The sequence below is a fragment of the Pelobates fuscus genome, chromosome 7 (genome assembly GCF_036172605.1).
Source record: "Pelobates fuscus isolate aPelFus1 chromosome 7, aPelFus1.pri, whole genome shotgun sequence".
NCBI lineage: Eukaryota > Metazoa > Chordata > Amphibia > Anura > Pelobatidae > Pelobates > Pelobates fuscus.
The window spans coordinates 101,036,132-101,061,591 of NC_086323.1; the positions used below are offsets into that span (position 1 = coordinate 101,036,132).

The 25,460-nt window shown below is 41.3% G+C and overlaps 1 protein-coding gene across 3 annotated transcripts in view; it reads right to left on the reverse strand.

The window, feature by feature from the left end:
- Positions 1-25,460, reverse strand: part of SLC41A3 (solute carrier family 41 member 3) — a 65,138-nt gene that overhangs the window by 34,114 nt on the left and 5,564 nt on the right. The window contains exons 1-3 of one of the 3 annotated variants that reach the window (XM_063426274.1): positions 24,547-24,630; positions 13,874-14,191; positions 4,504-4,611 (exon numbers count right to left, since the gene is read on the reverse strand). In XM_063426274.1, coding sequence (XP_063282344.1) covers positions 4,504-4,611; positions 13,874-14,167 — 402 coding nt within the window. In that variant the 5' untranslated portion in view covers positions 14,168-14,191; positions 24,547-24,630. Of the gene's footprint in view, positions 1-4,503; positions 4,612-6,458; positions 7,125-13,873; positions 14,192-24,546; positions 24,631-25,460 lie in introns of those variants that run through there. The other 2 variants (XM_063426273.1, XM_063426275.1) reach the window with 2 other exon arrangements.

A 25,460-nucleotide genomic window follows, 5' to 3' on the forward strand; every position in this document is an offset into this window, starting at 1 on the left:
AAAGGTTTCTGTTGCAGATATAAAGATGAGAACTCAGCATAATAAATGACAAAATTGACAGAAAGGAATATCCTAAACAGAGTGTAACTGAAAGTACAATGCAGAACATTTCCACGCTATACGTGGTACTTTACGTTAGGTATTACGTTTATTTTTTTTATTTTTTTAATAATCATAAGGCTTTATAACAATAGAGTAAATACCTGGCGAGGTACTAATACGCACAACAGGAGAAGAGAGATCACAATTTTAACTATCATAAGAGGGCATTTGGGGAGTCATGAACAGTTATAGCAGTGGAGGCATCACAGGCAGCGATCAGGAGGTAGTCTGCCCGATTGCAACCTATACTGTCCAGTCAGCCTATGCCCAGGGGCGGTAGGTCGTTTTTTCCGCTGCCATTAGCCATCTCGTTTGTGAACCCCCCGGCTGTGTGAGCTTGTGTGTAGCTTTGTGCCATTGCCTCCTGGGCGGCTACAGGTCGCCAAGCAGTGGCTAGCCCTGTGACGGGCTGCTTGTGTGCCCGGGTAGTGTGGGTCTTTCGAGGTAAAGAGCTGTGTCCAGGTGATTTTCTCAGCTGGGGCCGTGTGTCAGGTCGGCTGCGGAACTTTGCCGGGCGGGTTCTTTGGCGCCGGAATGGTTTCGGGCCTCTGGGTGCCGATGTGGTTATGTAAGCCAATTTAGTCCCTTGGGTGGGAGGTCCCAGGAATGCTGTGGGCCTTTGGCAGGGTTCCATGTTGCGTCCCGCCGGCTGCTTTCTGTTTAGTCTCTGGAGCTTGGTTGGAGTGTGTGGCCTTTTCCGGTTTCCCCTTGTGACCATCTTTGCTGTGCGATCCCAGGTTTGGTGCTCAGCGTGAGATGGGAGCCGATCAGGTGAGTGCCTGCTTGTTTGCAGGGAGGCTTGTTGGAGTGCCCGGTTTGCCAGTTTAAGCCAAAAGGCGTTGAAGATAGCCTCCAGCTTAGTCTGAAGCTCGGACTGATGGAGGGGGAGGCACGTGGTTTCCGCCATGTTTGGCGCGTCGGCTGCTGAGACAGTCATTGGCTTGTTTCACCTCCCCTTCTCTCCGGGTAGGTGTGTGTCCGCTTGGACCGGGATAACCCCTGCCGGTCAGGGGGGGGGACAGGTTGCTGGCAGGTCAGTTCCTCCGGTTCGTGGACTGGGAGAGCGGCCGTCTCTCCCTGTCTCCGTCGCGTGTAGGTCCCAGCCAGCCATCGTGGGTTCCCGATCACCGAATCGCTCGTGGAAAGCGTCAGGCGTATCAGCGGGACCTTCTCTATATAGGTAGGGTATCCCGGGAGTTTTATGTCTCTGTTTTTAGCGAGTTAACGGTGCTAGTCGAGGAATCCAGCAGGAGCTCAGCCTCCATGCATCTGCTCCGCTTGCTGGCTTGGCCCCGCCCCCCCATTGGAAATCTTTTTCATGCAGTACATTTAAAAAAAAAATTATATTAAAGATTTAGCAAGGATATCATAATTCTGCTTAGACTAGGCACAGCAATGGCACGTGTTGCAAATGAAGAGGAGGGGGAGTAGAAACATTGGTTTGTTTCTTTTCTTCTTAGTATGTTTTCTTTATGTTTACTGCCAGATGCCAAGGACCTGGAAGAGCTTATAACCATAATTGTCAGAGAGCTGTATAGATGGAAGAGCCCAGTTCCAGGATAAATAATTGTGGATTCCTACATTTAATTTTATTTTTCACACCTCAAAAATACATATTTGTCATACATAGGGGATATATAAACATTATATAACAATTTCTGATAAGTGACCTTATTCTTTTCTCTTCAGGGAAGTTTGTGCCATTAACTTATTGTCCCTTTCTGATCCCGTGAGATACTGTTATCTCTCTTGGCTCCTATTGCCTTTCAGGTTGCCCATCATGTTAAGGACATTGAGTTCATCTTCACCTCGTTCAAGCCACCTGGCCAACTTCCTAATGGAAGTCTGTGCTGAGGGGTTCTGGTATCAGAAGATAAGGTCTAAACCCATCCACTAGTTAACCGAGGAACATTATTTGGGGTCATGATTTGACCCCACCTTTCATGACCTCTCCTTCTACCACGCTAGAAGTGAGTGCCACATTCTTCATATGCAGCCCTTAATAAAAACACTAATACAAGTATGAAACTGATGGCATTAAAGTTGTTAGACTTCATTCTTTATTCACTCTATGGCCATATACCTTCCTACACCCGAGGAAACAAGATAATGGCTAAAACTATGTTACCGTATATACTTGAGTATAAGTCGACCCGAATATAAGTCGAGACCCCTAATTTTACCCCAAAAAACTGGGAAAAACTTATTGACTCGAGTATAAGACTAGGGTGGGAAATGCAGCAGCTACTGGTAAATTTCTAAATAAAATTATATCCCCCCAAAATTATATTAATTGAATATTTATTTACAGTGTGTGTATATAATGAATGCGCGGTGTGTGTGTGTATGAGTGCAGTGTGTGTATGTATGAATGCAGTGTGCGTAGTGTGTGTGTATATAATGCAGTGTGTGTATGAATGCAGTGTGTGTGGTGTGTGTATGAATGCAGTGTGTGTGTGTATGAATGCAGTGCGCGTAGTGTGTGTGTATATAATGCAGTGTGTGTGGTGTGGTATGAATGCAGTGTGTGTGTGTTTGAATGTGGGTGTGTATGAATGCAGTGTGGGTGTGTATGAATGTAGTGTGCATGTGTGTGTGCATGTGTGATGCAGAGAGTGTTTGTGTGTCTGATGCAGAGCCTTGGTGGGGGGGTGGGCATTTTTATTATTGTTCTTAATTATTTTTATTATTAAAATATTATTTTTTTATATATTATATTTTATTTCTATATTATTATTATTTTTACTATTATTATTATTATATAATTATTTTAAATTATTATTATTTAATTTAATTTTTTATTTATATTTTATTCGTCCCCCCTCCCTGCTTGATACATGGCCAGGGAGGGAGCTCTCATTCCCTGGTGGTCCAGTGGATGGGCTGTAGGAGGGGGGCTGGCAGGAATCTGTAACTTACCTTCACAGCAGCTCCTGTCAGCTCCCTTCTCTCTCCTCCGGTCAGCTCCCACTGTAAGCCTCGCGGCCGCACGGAGCATTGCCACGGTAACCCGTGGCAACGCTCTGACTCCGCGGCTCTCGCGAGATTTACAGTGGGAGCTGACCGGAGGAGAGAGAAGGGAGCTGACAGGAGCTGCTGTAAAGGTAAGTAACAGCTTCCTGCCAGCCCCCACCAGGACCGCCGGGTTTGTAATGAGCCCGGCGGACCTGTCTGTATTATGGCAATGTAAGTTGCAAAAAATGTGCTGAAAAACTCGTCTTATACTCGAGTATATACGGTAATTGTTACTTATATCTATGTGTCTGTGTGCATGTGCAGCTGTCTGTCTGTGTACTTGTATATGAGTGTGTGTGCATATCTGTGTCAGTGTATTCATCTGTATGTGTGTACATGTGTCTGTTTGTACATGTCTGTTTCAGTGTGTGGCAGGGCATACGTCCCAGCATTCAAATGCCATAACTGCACAAATATACACACCCCTGCATTCAAACACAAAGCTGCACACAAATATGTCCCTGCATTCAAACACTAACAATGCACATAAACACACCCATGCAGTGAAACACCAACACTACATACAAATACACCCCTGCATTCAAAACAAACACTACACACAAACACAAAATGCATCTGTGAATACTGAGCACACATACACACATGCACTCCAATGTGAACACTACTCACACACCCCTGCATTCAAACACCAACACTACATACAAATACAACACTGTATTTAAATTGCAAAACACAAACACGCAACTGCATTCAAGCACCAACACTACACATAAATTACATTAATTACATTATGTGAAGTCGTTCTATGTGCTGGCTTTTTTTTCTTGTATGCGCTTGTGTATATAAAATTTTATGCATTTAGTACTCCATAACTATTTCAGTAAACAAGTTAGCTCTCCAATACAGTGAGATTGACACCCTTCACTAAACAGTGAAATAGATCTAAATTTTCTCTAAAGCCTTGTGGGTTGCCAAAAGTTAGCCCTACCAGTTTCATAAAAGCTCTCTCTCTGTTATATAATATACTTCACAACTAAAAAAAAAACTCTTTTAAACAGCACCAAGAACTAGTGGGGAGAGATGTGAAATGGATCACACTACAGGGCTGAAATTCCACTCACCTGAGCATAATATTGTAAAGAGCTGCGGAATTAATTGGTGCTATATAAATACCAATAATAATACTGTAATAATAATAATTTGCTAATGCCTGGAAGGCAAGTGTACAGCTTGAGCAATAAATCTAATGCATTCAATAACTACCTTTTTTAAAGAAAGACAAATATTTAGGATATAAGCAGGCTTTTTAGAATGAAGAAGACTACGAAATTGTTTTTTTTTGGACAGGCTTAAACACAAATCATTCACTCATTCCAGTCCTCTCAATTAACAATAAAAAATAACGACAATAACATAGTAACTTACTGCTGTAGAGAGTCGGGATGCCAGTGTCATTTCCAGGTTACCTTTAAGACCCACCAATGCCGGCACCAGAATAAAGATTTCTGTGATTGTTTTAAAGACATCCCAATGCTGAAAAAGATACAGAGAATTACATTTCATTTTCTCGGTAAAGGATAGTTTATTTTATATATTAACCAGCTAAATCCAGATTTCAACAGTAACATACACTCTTCCACCAGGAAGGGAGCATCAGGACAATGACTAGTGTGCCAGGAAATGAATCTTACGTATATTGTGTGAAAAACCTAGCTTTTTTACAATATATATTGAAATTATGAGAAGGATAACAAGTGGAGGACCAGTGGAATGGTAAAAGTAAAGTTTGGCAAATGAAGAAGCCAGCTTGCAAAATAAATGCGGATTCCTCTGTTTCAGAATCATTTTTTGAGCGTACTAATGTCAGGCAGTGGAGAAATCTCCATGGAAAGCAATATCTCTGATATGCCAAGGCTTGACAAATTTGCTTGGAATCTAGGAGGCAGCTAAAATACAATTCCTAAAGGGACATTACAGCTTAATGTAGTGATTCTGGTGTCTATATTCTGTCTCTGTAAGCTTTTCAATGTAAACACTGCCATTTCACTGCCATCACTCAGACAGCCACTATAGTTGGTTCCTAGTCTCTGCATGGAGGTGCTGAATGTTCCTCATAGAGATGCATTGATTCTATAGGAGGAGCATGCACAATAGCCTCCCTACGTGGCGCCTGGGATTTGTCGAGCCCTGCAATACGCACTCATTCTTGGAACAAAGATTCGGAGTAGGACTTCACATACCGTTCAAAGCAAATCCCAAAAGTCAACAAATATAAAAACTATAGGCACTCACACCACTTCAGCTCATTGAAGTGGTGTGGATGCAGTGTCCCTATTGCAATTAATTCCAGAGAAACTGCACTGTTTACATTGCAGCACGAAGTCTGCCTTCGGAGGAGGCAGAGTGCGATCCACCAACGCTGGGAAAAGCAAGTAATTAAAGGGTATTTACCCTTTATATAAATCGGTGGGGGGAAAAGCAGAGGGAGCAATAGTGCCAGGAATACAGCTTTGTATTCCTGGCAGTTATAGTGTCCCTTCAAGCTAAAATAGTCAAATTCAAAAAAAGGCAGAAATATATAAATAAAAATAAAAAATCTCCCATTTCCAGCCCAAAACATGGGCAGGTGAAGCTGCCCGAAGGCAGACAGCTACATCAGGTGAGGATTAGGAGTTTATGACAGGGTGAGAATGTTGAGTCTAAGCATGCATATTGGCATTTATAATATATATTTGCTTACATTCTATTTTGTTAATCACAAGATGGGGCTCCCATATATAACAAACTGATATAATGCACTGTGCAAGTCAGGTAGGGGAACAACGTCAGTAGCAAAACACAAAGGACGCATTTAAAAAATATACTTTTTTTTTCTAGACATCAACCACCAACACGAATCCTATGTATAAAAGTAAACTTTTTTTCAAGTACTGTATAGGACACACACCCGGGCTGAATTTTAATTTGCCAATAGCTAGTAAATAGTGGAAATTTTGAATTACGTATATTAGAAAGAGAGGGAGTGTGTTTGTAAACTGAGACACAAACTTTAAAAAGTATTTAAAAGGTATACATTAAAATTGTGCCACTTCTGAATCTGAGTGTGTACATTTTACAATTTGGTGCAATGAACAGACAGACATAGTTATAAATTTCACTAAAATACATTGTCTACAATAATCTCTCACAGACTTGTTGCAGTGCAGAACTGTAGAATGTGCTAGCATTGTGTTTTAGGAAAATATGTATATTTGCTAATCTTTAAAATAAGCCCCAAATACATGTATTGTCTTTTTAATTTATATACAGGATTTTTGTGTCCGCATTTGGAGTATATAATATTCAAACAAGTTTATGAGCCCCTGTCATAGAGCACGTACCTGAAAAAGGTCCATGAGCAGTCCAGCTCCCACCATTGCCAGGCCAGCCAGCAGGTAAGGCAAAACCACTTGAGTCACTATGGAGAAGTGGGTCTCGGGGATAAAGTCTTTGGGTAACCTGGTAAGCTTACATTTAAAGCCTCTGAGCTTCTTGTCATGGAAGCACCACTCTAATTCTAACTGTGTGACCACCATGTTTTCTCTCTTAATTCATAACTATCCAGATACAACCCGATGGAGACTTAATTCAACCCTTGCAAGCGCCAGCTTCGGTGGGAAACAATACCCACTAATCAAATCTTCATCCAGAGTGGTGAAAGATGTCATCGGCATGTAGTCTTCTTTCCCAAGGAACAAACAGCCTTCCATAGGATAAACCAGAGCTAATGTATAGAAATCACAAACCTACACCACACTTGACCATAACAAGACTAGGTGCTCATTACCAAAACTCCACAAATGAGGCAAATGAAGAGATAGACCGTATATTCAAGTTCTTTGGAAGCACATTGCCACCATTCTTCCTGGAAAGACTTACCATGTGGCTGCATTAGATAAAATATATGCAAAGTGCAGCATATCTGTGCTCAGGCCACTATAAGTCAATGACAAACTCCTTTGTCACTAAGGGAGTATCAGCTGGATTCCAGGCATGCATTCTGCACGAGATATATAGCAAATTAGAAGGCTTCTGTGCTCACTGTCTCCCTCTCCCACGGCTGGCCTCTTTGACTGGGAAAAAAGTCACAAGGTGATATGATGGATATCAGTCCTCTTCTGACCAGCATGGCTGAACATTTTTACACCCATCCAAAGCCCTTATCAGCTGTCATCACCTGAAAAGTTAGCTATAGCTCACACTGAGCACCAGAGCTATTTTGTTTTTCATTGAGGGAGATGCTCTATGAGGTATGCACACTCCCAATACTATATCTTGGTAATTATTGTTATGATTTGTATAATGCCTTTATTATTTCATATTTTTTATAATTCTTAAATGGCAGAGAAATGTGCAATGAGATTTCAGAGGCATGATCTTTATACAAAAACTATTGCATTAAGTTAAATAGGTTTTGGTGACTATTGCGTCCTTTTAAAGGGACACTCCACTGCCCAAATACAAAATAAATAAAAATCTCAGTTTAGTTGATATACCCCCAAATGACGGCACATATGCTTTTAATTATGCATTTTTTTCATTAGGGTTATATTTAAAACCACCTGCTGAACCTGCAGTCCTCTTGCCTGCTGGCTTTGCAAACCCTCTCCTTCTAACTCGGCCCAGACTATCTCTGGCTGCCCAGTCAGAGACTTCCCAATGCAACTCAATGAGAAGTCTTTGCAGGCAGGTGCTCTGGGAAATTGCTGCCTCTGGAGTTTAGTTCCACTGAGCTAACCAAACCAGTAACAGGACCTGTTGTCTACTTGAAAGCCAGGTGGTGTAACAGGTTAATTTATAAAAATTTACATTTCTACTGAAATTTTCGGCAATTTTTTTCAAAATTGAAAAAAAGAGGACACACTTTTCACACATATAGCTTTTCAGCAGGCAAACATGCTTTAGGGGTACCTAGTGTCACTTTAAGTCCAATGGCATTGTACACACAGGGCACTGGTGTGCCATGCAAGTCCTCACCTCTATAAATGGCTCCAACATAGCTTTGCTTGTGAAGATCAGGAATGAGCTATCGGAAATCTGATGGCTTAGACTACAGTTTCCTATAACCTCCCAACTGTGTTAGATCCACTGGACTTATTTGGGATCTTGTTGTCTTGGTTTAAATGTATACTATAGTGTTAGTAATACAAACATGATAGTATTATAATATGGGTTTAGGTTCAGCCCCTGGTCTTGCCACGGTCACCCCTTGTATTGGCCAAGATCATTTGATGATCTCAGCCAATCCAATGCATTCCCATAGGAGAAAAAAGCAGTGTTACACTGCTGAGGCCGCAGGGACAGTCTATTTACCCCAAAACCACTACTTTAAGCTGTAGTAGTTCTGGTGCCTATGATGTCCATTTAAATGCAGAAGCCTCAAAGGCATCTTTTCTATTTTTTCCAATGCAATATCCATATTATGTATTACAATTGGAGTCCGTCCAAGTTCAGATTATCCACTGTATGTTTTTTTTCTTTTCTTATGGGTCTTGTTTTAAAGTTATTGTTGTTAGGGGAATTTGAAAACATGTTCATATCTTTCTGACAGCTCTATCGGAACACTGGCTGCCCCAGCAGTGTAATGTGATTGATGGCTAAGGTCAGCCAACTGCCATGGTACACATTGTTATTTACTAAACAGTGAAAACTGAATTTGCTAAATAAAAATCACAGTTATTCAATAAATTCTGAACTGGTAATAATTCCAAAGTGAATTTAAACTTTTGGGCCAAAATAGCCAAACTGAAAACATCCTCAACTATATTTTCAATTCAACAATTTTAGCCAAAATGTGATTTTTACTTTTGAATTCTCAACAATTCAAATTTTAGTGGATAACCCCTTAAGGGTTATGTGTGACATGTCATGATTCCCTTTTATTCCAGAAGTTTGGTCCTTAAGGGGTTAAAGGGGCTCTAAAGGGTCATAGACCACTTCAACTCAATAAAGTGGTCTTCGTGCCATGTCTCTCTAGTTTCAACTCTACAAATGAAAACATTGCCGTTCTGCTATGTTTTCAAAACTTCACCTCTTTATTTTAAAAAAAAGACACATTTTGTAAAGGCAGGACGTTTTGTAAAGGCAGGACGTTTTTTTTTTACAAAGTCCTTTGAGTGCTCTCTATGTGAAGAAATATATTCTATGGTTGGAGATTACACTCGGGCATCCAGACCAGAATTGGTGAGTGCAGGACCACCAAGTATATTAAAAATATCCTAAAATCCTACATGTTATTGGTTTCAGAATTTGCTTTCTGTAGCTGATCTGACCTAGCCTCTTTTTGCTCAGTATAAACTTCATTGTTAGCTCTGTGGTCGCAGAGAGAGATATAACATATTATGAACACTCACTCATACTGCATTTTATTCAATATATACCCCAGCAAAACAATACAAAAGGACACATCATGTAAGCAGTTATAGGAACTCTAAGCACTCCAAGCATAATAACCAGTACAGCGTGCTTTATTGGCTATGGGCCCAGGAGTGCTTTGGCGGCCTTCCATTATAAGAAGTCAGATTGTTTAGTAACGGGTTTACCTTTTTTTGGGGGTATGCTCAGCACTACTCTCAGTGTCCACTACAGTTCTCTCCACCGAGCGAAGCACAGCAATACAGAAGGTAAGAAGTTAACCATTTTAAAATGGTTCAACTACTTACAAGACAAGTACTTATTTTGTGTTTACTACTAGGTGTAAAGGACAGAGCTTATAACAATGACGGACAGAAAGTTAAATATTGAGGTGTTCAATGCCAGCATAAAAACGTGTAGATTTCTATATCTAATTTTATTTTCTACACTCATAGATATTTAATAAATACAGAGAAATGTAAACATAATATTAGAAAATCTGTAAAGTGACTGTTTCTCTTTAACAAGTATCTCCATTTACATCTACACATCCCCTGACAATTATGTTGTCCTCATTTCTAATCACGTGCCGACATTAACCTGCCAATTGATTATCCTTTCCAATTTACATCCCCACAGTCCCTTGTTATATTAACCCCTTGCCTACCCAATTTAATGTAATTTCTCACACCGTCCTGCAATTACCGTATATACTCGAGTTTTTCAGCACATTTTGTTGTGCTGAAAAACCCCAACTCGACTGATACTCGAGTCAATGTCTGTATTATGGGAATTTACATTGCCATAATACAGACAAGGGGCTCTGTAGGAGGGGGTGTGGCAGAGAGCGTTTACTTACCTCTCCTGAAGCTCCTGTCAGCTCCCTTCTCCTCCGCGCCGGTCCGGTCAGCTCCCCTGTCAGCTCCCAGTGTAAGTCTCGCCAGAGCCGTGGGGTCATAGCTGGGGGCTTGCAGAGGGAGCTGACCAGACCGGCGCTGAGGAGAAGGGAGCTGACAGGAGCTGCAGGAGAGGTAAGCGCTCTCTGCCAGCCCCCTCCACTGAACTGCCAATGCCACTGGACCACCAGGGAGTGAGAGCCCCCCTCCCTGCCATGTATCAAGCAGGGAGGGGGGACGAAAAAAATAAAAAAAAATAATAATAAAAAAAATAATAACAAAATAAAAAATAATAAAAAATAATATAATAAAAAATAATAATACAACAAAAAAATTATTAAAATAATAATAATAAAAAAAATAATAATAATAAAAATGCCCACCCCCCACCAAGGCTCTGCAACACACACACACACACTGCACTCATATACACACACTGCATTCATTATATACACACACTGTAAATAAATATTCAATTACTATAATTTTTTTAAGATCTAATTTTATTTAGAAATTTACAAGTAGCTGCTGCATTCCCACCCTAGTCTTATACTCGAGTCAATACGTTTTCCCAGGGGCCTCGGCTAATATTCGGGTCGGCTTATACTCGAGTATATACGGTAACTTCTCCTTTCCAATGCCTTGTGGTTCCGGTAATTCCACCCAGTTTCCAAATCTAAGTACAAGCCCCACAACCCAAAAGTGTTCTCATGGTGCCCTATGGTAGGCCGTGCACTCATGGTGCCCTATGGTAAGCCGTGCACTCATGGTGCCCTATGTAATTGCCCTTGCACTTTGGGTAAGGTTGCCAGATCTGCAGTTGCTTTTTCTATAATACCACAGTGCCCCTTTTGTAGACCAACAAGGGTGGAACAGATCTCTTATAAATTCACAACTCTAGCATATTAGATACAATCCCAAAAGGAATGAAAGAAAGATAGTTAAATAAAATACAGCAAAAGAAACAAAATGCAATGTCCCTTAACCCCTTAAGGACCAAACTTCTGGAATAAAAGGGAATCATGACATGTCACACATGTCATGTGTCCTTAGGGGTTAAAGAGACACTTTAGGACTCATAACCATCTCAGCTTATTAACGTGATAATGGTGCTAGGATACTGGGTATTAGGTGTAACAGTGGAGCCAAGAAGCTTATGAAAGCAAGGCCTATGTCCCTTTAAGTATGGGGAAATTACGTAAATTGTCAATTCTGCTATTATTATTATTTTTATTTTTTTTGCAGTGCATATGAATATAACAAACATGTGTGAGGTACCCCAACGGCAATCCTCAAGCTTATATCGATCACTTGTAACATTGAGGTATACGATAGTACTTGCACAATTTTATAGTTAGGAAGAGGTTAAGTAAGATTAGCATAGGCTAGTTACGGTACAAAGCAGGACATAGGATAATGCCATTACTCCAGAGTCATAGGAAAACAAAAAGCTTATGGCCTGCAATTAATGCCACTGGGTGCCCAGTATGGACTGTGTTAGGTGACCGGTCAGCCATAGGATGCGTCGAATGCAGATTGGCCTGCTAAGCAGATTTAGTGGGGGTGGAACCCAGTGTGGGCCCTCACTAGGTGGGAGGTTGGACGATGATACAGGCTTAGCATTATCATGGCATTAGGGGTGCTGGGTTTAAGTAAGTGAGTGTACTCTGTTCCACACTCCAGGTCAGACATAATAAATGACGGAGATATCAACTGGCTGCCCATGCTAAACAGGATTAAACAGGCATAATACAGGCTATACTTATCAGTAATCCTTGTCTAGGTCATTATGTGAGTTGTGGAGTGCTTCCTTAACTAACCCTGAAGTGTTGCGACAGATCTCGCAGCTCACCATGAGGTGTGTGCCAATGCAGGAGTAAATAATATGCTAGCTACGTGCATTTATGGAAATTAACAAAAGGATTGAGGGCACTATGCCCTTGAGTGGTAGCATGCATTTCCCACCGTAAAGTAGGAGGATAAAACAGAAAGAAAAAAAGGGGAAAAGAAGATAAATGCATACAGCTGAAAGATTATGCCACAGAATATGGAATCATAAAAGTAACATATGCACAGTTCTGTGGTAGGCCTGAGAAAACCTCAGCCCGGTGTCTGCACCCTATGCTGCGTATGGGATCTGCGAAGCATCCACGGCAGTAGGGATCTTCCAGACTCAGGTAGCTTATTCAGCCGATGCCCGCCTGGGGTACCCCAAATTCCTGCTATGCAGCAAGGTAGCAGTTAGTGCTTCCACGTGGGCAAAGTTCACGAGGGCCGGGGTGGGGGGAGGGGGAGGTAAGCGTTTCGATCTCACATGAGGTTTTTAGTATCAGGTGGGAAGGCGAACATCCTTCCCCTTGGCCTCCTCCAGTAGGCCTCAACCTTCTGTTGCGGTTCCCAGTCAAGCCGGGTGTCGAATGTAGTGTCGCCGGGTTCGTACAAGCTTCCCCAGTCCAATGGGCTTTGTTGTGGGTGAATCGCAGCACTGTTGGAGCCCGGCTCCGCCCCCCCCAATTCTGCTATTATTATGCCAGCCTTATAGCACATTGGAGGCCGCCATTAATTTATTTTCATCCATGTACATCCTAACCACTGACCATGATTTGAATTCTAATTGCATTTTTATTGGCTGAAAAGACCAAGCCTTCATCCAGAATCTATTATTATGCCAGCCTTATAGCACATTGGAGGCCGCCATTAATTTATTTTCATCCATGTACATCCTAACCACTGACCATGATTTGAATTCTAACTGCATTTTTATTGGCTGAAAAGACCAAGCCTTCATCCAGAATCCAGCTTTGATGATAGTCAGACTATTCTCATACTTAAAAGCTTCACTCACTTCCATGTACTCCTGTTAAAAACACCATCTACCCCCCCTACCCTCCTTAATATAGTAATATCGTACCTTTATTCCAGTCTGCTGCTACTGGCTCTGCCTCTGATCTGCCTTCTTGGCTGACAACATCAGAAGTGGTGGTCTGAACCAATCACAATGCTTTCACATAGGAAAGCATTGGATTGGCTGAAACTGTCAAAGAGGCAGATCAGGGGCAGAGCCAGCACAGGCCAAACACAGTTCTTGCCAACCAGCATCTTCTCATAGAGATGCATTGAATCAATGAGGAAAGTTCCGTGTCTGCATGCAGAGGGTGAAGACACTGAATCACCCAGGAATCACCTCTAGTAGCCATTTGAGGAGTGGCCAGTGGAGGTATCCCTAGGCTGTAGTGTAAACACTGCTTCTTTCCTGATAATACAGTGTTTATTGCAAAATGCCTGAAGGGGATAATTATACTCACCAGAACAAATATAATAAGTTGTATTTGTTCTGGTGACTATAATGTCCCTTTAACTGAGCTTCCAGCACTAGTAAAATAGCACATTCCAGAACGTTACTTACAAATTCAACATTTAACAGTTTGTCTATGCAATGGCATTAACATGCAGATGCTGAATTAAAGGATTGGATAACATGAAATGTTTGTAAAATTTTCTCTTACCTGAACCATATCCAACACCATTCCTGCCATCACCATGCCCAGCCCTGCAAGGAGGTATGGGAAAATCACCTGCAAGGCAATGGTTGTGGCTGCTTCATCCCCTGGCCTTTTCATGGGTGCCTTTTTCTCAGGTGGGCGCTTTTCTGGGATGAGTGGCATCTGTTCCTCCACTACCTCCCGGGCAGCAGCACGGCTCTCATTGTGTTTGCTTCTGTTCTTTCCTCTTTGCTTGGAACGCTCCCCATTCTTGGCTCTCCCCTCTTTTTTTCTCTGCCGGGCATCGTCTCCCTTCATTTTGACCTTTGTTTAGACAGCGCCCTGTACGATGGCAAAGATAAGACACTGTTTACACATGAGTGACATTAAAAAAAAATCAATTTGAAATGTAAAGATTGACACTAACTAAATAAAAAAAATGATCTAACCCATTTCAAAACATCAGACCTTTGTGGTCCTTTGACACAAGTACTTTTCAAAACTAATTGTGAATGCTCTCTAGAAAAGATACAGAGAAAGATAATGTCTGCGGCCTTCCTTCTCTAATGTCTTAGTTGCATTAGAAAGAAAATCGAAGGTGTAATGTTATTGCTAAAGTATTTAATCCCATCATCTGTCCAACTAAACTGAGAATATCCCTGAAATAAAGCATGTCAGAGTGTGAGGAACTGAAATTCCTAGAATCTCACTTTTTTCTAATTTAAAGGGTTACTCCAACCCCCATGACCACTTCTTGTGAAGTGATCAAGGAGCAAGGAATCTTAAGTGCAGTGTTTCAACTCTGTTCTGGGCTATCTAATGTTACGTCTGTGCACAAATTACATCTGTACACACTGTGCAATAGTGACCAACGTAAATAACTTCTACCCTTGCAGGCATCGTTATGAGCGTACCTACAAGGGGAAGCTTGCATGTAATTTCCCTTGCTTATGCGCTCCCTCTTCTTCCCTCCATACCTTCCTGCATTCTAACTTATTGGTTTTATTTTCCAACATTGCCCACCTTTGTCCACGCTCTGGTCTACCACCACACTCCTTTCCCTCCCTGGCTCAGAATGCGCATATAGGAAGCATTTGATTTGACCAAGGCTTGTGAAGCAGAGATAACCGATGGGGAGTGGGAAGCAATGAGGAGAGCTTCACCTGCCGCTGGATTCCAGGTATGGTTGTGTTTATTTTTTAACATTGTTTATAAAATCTATGGGGGGGAGGAGCAAGGCACTAGTGACCAATAGGGCATTTAAAATTAAAAGAAAAATTCAAAATGGTTGGAGTAACCCTTTAATCCTAAAATTGAATACCAAGATTAAACAAATATTTTAACAACATATGTGGCAACTAGGTCCTGCATTGGGTAATCATTAGTAATAAATCATCCTCAAAAGTTGATACTTTCCAATGCTCCTCTTTTTGGGGATTGTCTCTAACAGCCAACAGAAATGGTTCCATTGCCAAAACAGAAAGTAATGTGGATAGTGGGCATCCCTGACAGGTTCAATTGCACAATGAGCAAGGAGGGGAAGAGAGATGATTATATTTAGCTTTTCTTGATGGAGCAGTATTTTACATAACTGCATCTCTGAGCAAATATTTCCCTTTAGCTTATACTCTTAGGCAAACATTTATTCTAATAAGAAAAACTGACACAAATAGATTACAATCTCTACAAAAATGAATAATCTAAATTACTCCACTTCATGGATAAAACTATGCATAGAGTATTCTTTCATGACCAAGTTTAAACTCATAGTGTCCCAATCTTATCCCTTACAATTATTGTATAGATATGAAAAAGACGTGAGGTTGGCTGCTTTTTATTCCAGTAATCATATACCACTATAACATAACTGAACTGAATTTAAATCATACCCAGAGACTTAAAGAGCTTATTATTAGAAACACATCAGGTCATAGACGTAACAATGCAAAAAAGAATAAATAAATAAATACCGGCAGCTCCCTTAGAAGAAATTACACTCAATATAATATATAATCTCTGAAATTTAAATTTGAGGTTTCCCTAATAGACACATTCTCTAAATGTAATAGAGAAATCACCTGGTAAAATTAAAGGGGAACTTTAAACACCAAAACCAGCACAGGGTACTGTGGTGGGATTGGTGCCTGGAGTTTACTCATGCTGTCTCTACGTCCACTGGCTACTCATTTAATTTGTTACAGCCATCATTTCCATGAAGATGCCCAGTAATTGCCTGAAACAGCCGCTACACGCCACAAGACTGCAGTGACAGCCTGTCTCCGGGTCCTATGCCATGATTGACAACTCATGTCTGACTGAATCTGTTGTATATAAGGTATTACACAAATTGGGGTCAGTTTTAGGCTAATGTAATAATTTCAACAGGAACAGCGGTCTATGAGTCAGCATTGAAAATGATGCAAGTTGAAACTAAAATAAACATATTTTTAATACATTAATATACAGTTTATATCTTAAAACATACAGTGCTATAGATTAAACTCTGAAATGCAATGTCGTTTTTTTTAGTTTATTCTGAAATGTAATGAAGTGAAATTTGAATGATAAAATTAATCCTAAAATATCCAAATTGTGACTAAAGCAGGCATCCAGAATATTTTCAAAATCAACTACTTTAGCTTCAATTTTGCCACTGGGATTGTTTTAATTCACTACAATTTGAAGTTTAGTGAATGAGTGTTTTGGTTGCTGGGAAAGCAAATACTGGACTTAAGAAAAATATTTATTAGATAAAGACAAACATATAAAAATAATATTATACTGTATAATATACGGTCTGCCAGAGCTTGGTTTCATTCACAGTAATGTGCACAGAGTATGTTTCAGCAGATTACAGAGGTAATGAATTAGGTGACATTTTTCTATTGCAGTAACACGTTGGGTGACGCTGGGTGACGGTTGGTAATTTTATCTCTCCATGGACAGTTCCGCTGATGTAAGCGTTTACTCTGTAGTACTTGATGCACTTACAAAGGAGAGAGCAGATGATCTCATATGATATATATACACACACACACACATATGCATATGTAACCTAACACCTGGTTATAGCAAGCCTGCTGTATTACTCTCGAGGGACACGATGATATGATGGAATTTCTTATGCAGAAGATAACACTTTTTGTCTTAAAGGAACGCAGTTTTATAACTAAGTGCATTTATTTATAAGGCTGGAGTGGTGTATGGGCTATTTGGATTACTGATCTTCCCCTTTCCCCCCCACTCCCCGTCTAGTTGCATTGAAAAGCATTCTCATAGAAAAGCATTGGGAGGCAGAGCTCATGCGAAACAATTGCCACACTTCTCATGTGAGTAAGCAGCCCAGGACCTTTTTAATAAAATAAAAATATAACATAGTCCCAGATAAAAAATTGTAGAGAATAGACATACAAATTGATATATATTTATATATATATGCAATCATTCTCCAACTCAGCAAAATTCCCATCTTGACTATTTAAGCCTTAAATGGACACTCTAAGCACTATAACTACTACAGCACTTGACAGGAGCTCCAAGGCTAAATCTGACAGTAATCTATCAAACTGTTTATGAATTTACAGATTTTACAGATTTTACTATTAACATGACGTAAAGTCATGATTTTATTAATGACACGGAGGCGAGTATTATGCTGCACTCTTTCTTTATTTACCTCAGCAGCAAAGAAAAATAACATTAAATCAGTATAAAAGAAACCAGTAAATAACATGAGGTATATCTTCCTAGCAACAGGAACAGCCAATCAGCATCCTCTTTATAGCATAATAGGCAGTGTCCAGTATACTACTTCCTCTTTCTTGCGATCCCGAACAAGGACAACAAATCCAAATAAAAAGTGGGCTCCAATTAGAGGGTATACGAGCCTTAAACTGGATCTCAAAGTCAAGCTGGAAGAGAAAGGAGAATATGGTAATATCCAAGTATAAAACTGGATTTATGCATAAATTCGCATTACCTGGAATATCAGATATATATATACATTACATGAAATTCAGTTTAGTCAAACCTTAAGCTCTTGACAGTCATTAACAAGGATAAAACCCAGTAATCAAAAAAGACTTACCATGAAGTCAACTTACCCAGAGAAGACCAAACCTCCAGGGATGGGAGGGAGGGATAATACTCGCCTCCGTGTCATTAATAAAATCATGACTTTACGTCATGTTAATAGTAAAATCTGTAAATTTTATTAAGACACGGAGGCTCCTATTATGCTAGTTCAAAGCTGTGAAATTATGTCTCCTGTGAGATGTTGAATAGGTCTAAAGTAGAAATCATGGAATGTAGACTCTGAAAACCAGCTGCTCTCATAATATCCTCCAAGCGACAACCAATCGAGGAAGCCTTGGAAGCCATTGCCCCACGAACCGAACGAGGCACAAACACATGGGTATCAATACCTGCTAGAGACATAACATATTTGACCCACCAGGCTAGAGTAGACACCGGAAGACTTTTGGAACGAGATAAAGAGTTCCTGTTTCAAAGGATTCCGTAACGTAGTGGAATGATGTTCACACACCCATTAGTGTGCAACAGGGCAAAGGAGAGATCTATCAGGGAAAACTGGGTAAAATTTATTTTAGAGAAGGTTTTTTTTTTTTTTCTCCGTGAAATGTCAAAGAGAACACCTTCTGGAGTAAAGGAACGAGCAACCACCTCAAGAGCTCGTACGTGAGAAAAACCTCTTGCAAGAAAAAAAAAAATAATTTAAGACAATAGAGACGTTCCACAAGACAGAGTATCGTGGTAAGGGTGGATGAGCAAACCATATTCCTCAGAGAAGTCAATATATGACAGGATGTCAACCGACAGGCGTCCAATCGAAACTTTGATGGCCAGCAGAAATGGACGATCGGTAAGGTCCACAGTGCGATAGGCTTTACCTTCATCATAGAAGTCAGAAAAATGGAGGACATACATAAAAGGAGCTGATATGGGATTTAAATTTAATTCCATGCACCAACTATGCCATCTGCTCAAAGCAGATTTATAAGCCTGTCTCGTGTTGGGTGCACCCTTGATAAGTTGGGGAGTTGATTGCGAAACTCCCTTGACCGACCAAGGTTCCCTGAAATTGACTACACTATGAGATGCAAGAGACCTTGGAGAACAAGGGGATGAGGTACACCGTCTGGATCCTGAAGAAGGCACTCGAGAGATGGAAGGTCGATAACCATCTCCTGAAGAGGAGAGAAGTATGGTTGGGACGGCGATAGAGGAGCCACGATCACCATGTGCCGGACTGGCGATGTAGATGGAAAGGCAACAGGGAATCAGTGCAAAGGGCAGAAAATCGTAATTCCTTGGAGAAAACATTCATAGCCAGTGCTATCGGATCTGGTCTCCAACTGAAAAAAAAAACGGGGAAGTTGAGCATTTAAACGAGAAGCGAAAAGATCTATTTCCAATAGACCCCATAGGTTCCAGATGTCTTGGAAGACCATGGAATCCAAGTGCCAGTCGATGGAATCTCTGAGTTGGCGTGTCCGCCGTAGTGTTGGAGAGACCTTGAATATATTCTGCCATGACTGAAATGACGTGTATCAGGCAAAATTGCCAGAAATCACGAGGCATGTAGGTCAGAATTTTGTATTTTGTGCCTCCAAGTGATTGATGTAGCGGACTGCTGACACGTTGTCCATCTTCAGCAGGATAGCGCATTGGGCTTGAGTTGGGGAGAAACTGTGGACTGCAAAGGAACCGGCCAGATGTTCCAAACAATTGATGTGGAGTGTCGATTCCAGGTTTGATTATCTGCCCTTGGTGAAAATATTTCTGCATTGAGCACCCCAACCGTGCAAACTTGGGTTGGATTTTATTATCAAATCTGGAGCTGTATAAAATATGGTGCGCTCATTCCAAGCTTCCATGTGAAGAAGCCACCATTGAAGTTCATCCTCTGCTTCTGAGTCCAGAGTTACCATATCCGTGTATGATGTGCTGCCCTTGAGATGAAGTTTGTAATCGTTGTAGGGCTCGATAGCCAAGAAGACCTGAAAAATGGCCTGTATAGATGCCGCTAGAAGGCCTAACATTCTCAACAGTTGTTTGAGAGAGAGTTGAGAGGTTGCTAGTGTTTGCCTATCTCCTTGATATTGGCTCATTTTGCCACTGGAAGGTGTAGAGTTTGAAAGGTAGAATCTACAATAATCCAATATGACCCAGAAATTTGATTTGTTGCGTGGGATAATGGATTTCTCCCAATTGATCAGGAAGCCTAGGTTCTCTAACAGAGTCAAAGTCCATGCAAAGTATGTCCGGATTAATTGAATAGACTGAGCCAGAATGAAAATGCCGTCTAAATATATTCTGAGACATGAGCTTGGTGAAGCACCATGGAGCCGAAGACAGTCCGAATGGGAGGCACCTGAACCTCTAGTTACTGCCCTACCATGTAAATTTGCAGGAAGTTCTCCATCTTGATGTTGTACTGGGATAGGCACTGTGAGATATCCATCCTGCAGATCCAATTTGGCCATCCAATCTGCTAGTTTGAGAAGATCCCTTAAACAATGCCCTCCTTCCATTTTGGAAGTGCTGATATGCTCATAACTATTGAGCTGTCTCAAATTTATCACTGGACGGATACCTTTGCCTTTTTTGGAAAACAAGAAAAGGTTGCTCACGTAACCCAGGGTATGGGCCGGAATCTCTACAATTGATTGTCCACAGAGACAAGGTCTGCGTCTCATTCGGAAAAAAACAATTTCCCTCGATGGGGAACATTGAACAGGTAGAGAAAGGAAGTCTATGCAATACACTTTCACAGTGTGAAGAACCTAAGCATCTGATGAAATGAGGGACCATACATGGGAAAAATGTGTGAGCCTGTCCCCCACTATCAGTAAGGAAGAATGGAAATTGTGAAGACTTCTTAGGAGCACCTCTTAGGCCACTAACAACCCAGGGTCGACCACTTTGTGGGAAGGAGGTTGGTATAGTGCACTGTTCAAAGAAATCGGATCGGCAAGTATAAGAGCCTTGGTTCTGTCTGAAAGAACTTCTGTTTGTTTAGCCGGAAAAAGGAGCCAAATTATTTTACAAAGTTGTCCCCAAAAAGAAAACCTTTTTCCTTTGTTATCTGGCTCGTTCAGAGCCATAGTTAAACGTTTGAGCAAGATCGATTTGTGGCATTCTGTGACAACCGCATTGTTGGCATTGCCAACTTAAATCACCGTCTGGATCTAACCACATAAGATGGCGCAATCTAATTCTAGATCATTCTCTACTGCTTCAAAGATCTTGGCTGCTGAGCCCAAGATGCCCAGGATTTTATCCCGACAGTTTTGCAATGAAAATCTAAGCCTTTAGATGGCTTCCATCCTGTCTTTCTCAGGACATGATTGATCTTAGGATCAACTGATAGCGTTTTACGTGAGTCATCAGGGACTGTTCAGCGTGGCCATTCAGTCCGCAATTTATTTCACTTTGCCTTCACAAAAGGCTTGCGTACTCTGGATGCAATATACTTGGCTACATGGTCTGAGGAGACCACTGGGTGACATAGGTCGTCAGGTTCGATTAGGGGTTCACATTGAGTGTCCAAGATCCTATCGGTGTCCCTGAGTCTGCATAATTTACCTAAATCTTGGTAGGTTTAACAGGACGTGTATCCCAAACGGGATTAGCATCCTCTTCATCAGTAATTTCATTATCAGGATCAGAAATACCCTCTGAATCCTCCATATAAGACTCAGGGAACTCCTCCTCAATATCACTGAGCTCAGATTCAGAGTTCAGTTGGGCTTTTGCCCTTTTCCAAAGTCTAGTCGATTTTGCCCGACTAGTAGCTCTTTTGCGCGGTGGTAAATTAATCGCGCCATCCGTGACAGGTATGGTACTGTCCATCTCTATTGTTTTGGAGGAGTGTTTAGCCTTATATGAGGCCTTGCGGCCAGGCTGAAGCAGAGAAGGTGTGAGTACAGATCCACCTCCATATAGAACTCGGGGAACTCCTCCTCAATATTACTGAGCTCGGATTCAGAGTTCAATTGGGCTTTTGCCCTTTTCCAAAGTCTAGTCGATTTTGCCCGACTAGTGGCTCTTTTGCGCGGTGGTAAATTAATCGCGCCATCTGTGACAGGTATGGTACTGTCCATCTCTATTGTTTTGGAGGAGTGTTTAGCCTTATATGAGGCATTGCAGCCTGACACCAGGGCCTTGTCATTGCTTTTGCCATGGAAGTGTCAATTAAAGCCTACATGTCAGCAGGATCAGTAAAGCAGAAAAATCAGCCTCATCTCCAGAGATACCTGGAGAGGCTTCTACATTAATCTGCATGTTTGCTGTAGACCCAGAAGGCACAGAAAGATCCTGTCAGACTGCATCATAAATATACAAACAAACCTAAGGGGATGAATAAAGCAAAATAATACCAAAAGAAAAGGGTTGAGTAACCCTCAAGTAAAAAATAAATAAATATAACTAAACAGGATAAAGAAATGAAAGTACTCACAATAGTGAAAACATAGCAATTGTAATATAAAAACACAGGAGCTGCCTGGCTGCCACTACCACTAAACCTCAACTTGGATTTCAGGCAGTTGGTGGCAGAGCAGCAGCCACACAGATAAATGAAGGGAAAAAACAGCACCATAGCACTGTGCAGGGGGATAAAGATCCTCAAAGATGTCCCTGAGCCCCAATTGATGGTAATCTTGGGGCGAGGGAGGTCAGAGGGGTAGAAATTATCAAAGGATATACAATAAAGCAAATAACTGAAGCAAATGAAGTAAATAAAATTAAGTTAAAATGAAGTAACTAATTGTATTTATAAACATGAAAATATTATAATTAAAATGTAATAACTATAACTATATTAACCACAGTAATGATATGAATAAAGTAAAATATCCCACAGTTAAGAACCATGGGACCCAGTGTCACTTAACTGAGGTAGCAGCAAAGAAAGAGGAAGTAGTATACTGGACACTGTCTATTATGCTATAAAGAGGATGCTGATTGGCTGTTCCTGTTGCTAGGAAGATATACCTCATGTTATTTACTGGTTTCTTTTATACTGATTTAATGTTATTTTTCTTTGCTGCTGAGGTAAATAAAGAAAGAGTGCAGCATAATAGGAGCCTCCGTGTCTTAATAAAATTGTACTGACGAGGCACTTCCTCTGCACTGACCAATACAAATTTGGTCACGTGACGCGGAGCTTTGGCTTCCTTTGAGAAGCATTGGATGTGTGCACGGCACTTACGCATCAGGTCTATGAGGAGCATTGGATTGGGCCATCGCCAGAGGAATTCATGCCTCCTCAATGACATTGCGGAAGGCAGAGTGGTAAGCAGTGCCAATGGAGTCTTTGCACTGGAAAAAGGGCCCGCTACAGTCTGTAACGAATGTTGCCACCAGACTGATTTTCCATCTTGTCGGTCCTCTCCCACCTCACCCCTCTGCCAGGCCTTGCATTGGCTTCCTGTATCTTTTAGGTGTCAATTCAAAGTACTAACCCATACCTATAAAGCATTGACCAATTCTAGCCCCTCTTATATCGCTTCACAGATCAATAGGTATGCCCCTCCTCGCTCCCTCCGCTCTACCCTTGACCACCTCCTGACCGCTGCTCACACGCGTACGGCCAACTTAAGCTTGCAGGACTTCTCGCGGGCGGATCCCTTCCTATAGAATAGCTTGCCTACTGTCATCAGACTCTCCCCTAGTCTTCAATTGTTTAAGAAGTGCCTTAAAACCCATCTCTTTAGGAAGGCCTATGCCCTCCCAGACTAACCTCTACCTCACATATCTGTCTCTTGCTCTCTCCTTTAGGGCAACACTTTACTTTCTCCTCCAGCTCTGCTTCACTCCCACCTTATTTGATTGCTATTTCCTGTCCTATTGTGTTTTACATCCCACCTCCTATAGACTGTAAGCTCCTTTGAGCAGGGTCCTCTTCAACCTATCATTCTTGTAATTGTCCTATTTATAGTTAAATCCCCCCGCTTATAATATTGTAAAGCACTACAAAATCCATTGGCGCTATATAAATGGTAATAATAAAAAGGGGCACTATAGCATTAGGAATCCAGTATTGTTTATCTAACGCCATAGTGTTCCGGAACGCCTGCTTATAACTTCTGTTAAGAGAACTTCTATGTACAGTACTGCAGATGCAGTTATAAATAGCTTGGTTATTACAATGCATGATGTTTCAAGTATGTCATTGAACTACATATCCCATAAACCTGTTAGACGTTACCAGCACATTCTTACATTTGGAAACAATGGGTGAGACCTGGACTGGATGAGATATAGTCAATTCCTGGTCTCTGCAGGAGCTCTAAAACTGCCAAAAACATGCACATTTAAAAGGTGGCTTGTTTTCTTTTTATCTGCATTTTTTTTTATTATTTATTTTTAATGCACTATATTATACCAATTCAGCTTAGACGCTGGCAATAAATATTTATTTCGTTTCATAGTTTTGTATTTGTAATGTGGCCATCGTAGGAAGAGATACCCCATGGCATGGCATGCTTTGAACTAGGACTCCCAGGAATCCCAGCCAGAGGATGCCCAATCTGGTGGCGTTCTATCAGAAATACAATGGAATAACGAGGGTCTCCGGACTCACTCACTGAGTAACACTTGTACTCCCAGACAGAGACTCCCTACTGATTGTGAGCAGAGCTGCCCTGCCCCCTACCGAGCCCCAGACTCACCAGGCGGGCACTGCACGAAGGGGGGCTCCTTGTGATACCAAGGGAGGGGGCACGGTGTTCGAGCAAGGCGGGACCCCCGGCTACCGCCACATGGATCGGGGAGGAGACTGAGGGAGAGCCCGCCTTCAGGAATCCCTGTATTCCATGATACATGGCTGTAATGTGTATAGTCCTACACCGGGTATACACAGAGCCTGCCTGAACTCAATAATAATAAATGGATGGCAGAGTATATAAACCTACACCATGTATACACAGACCCTGCCTGAACTCCATAATAATAATAATAATAATAATAAATGGATGGCAGAGTATATAAACCTACACTATGTATACACAGACCCTGCCTGAACTCAATAATAATTATAATAATAAATGGATGGCAGAGTATATAAACCTACACTATGTATACACAGAGCCTGCCTGCAGGACTCCCTGATCATAATAATAATAAATTGTTGACAGAGTGTATCAACCTACACTATGTATACACAGAGCCTGCCTGAACTCCATAATAATAATAATAAATAGATGGCAGAGTGTATAAACATACACTATGTCTACACAGACCTCGCCTGCAGGTCTCCCTGTATAACATAACAATAAATTGCTGGCAATGTGTATAAACCTACATTAAATATACACTGGCCCCGCGCACTGGTCTCCCTGTACTCAATAATAATAGAAATAAATGGCTGGCTGTGTGTATCTATAAAACTTTACCCCATACCCCTACTGTGTGTGTAAGGACTCAAGGATGCCCAAACTCATAGGACTTTACATTGACACCACCACACATGGTTAGCGAGGGGTCCGCTGAAAAATTTATTATTATTTTTTTACCTTAAAGGGACACTGTAGGCACGCAGACCACTTCAGCTCATTGAAGTGATGTGGGTGCAAACTCCCATCAC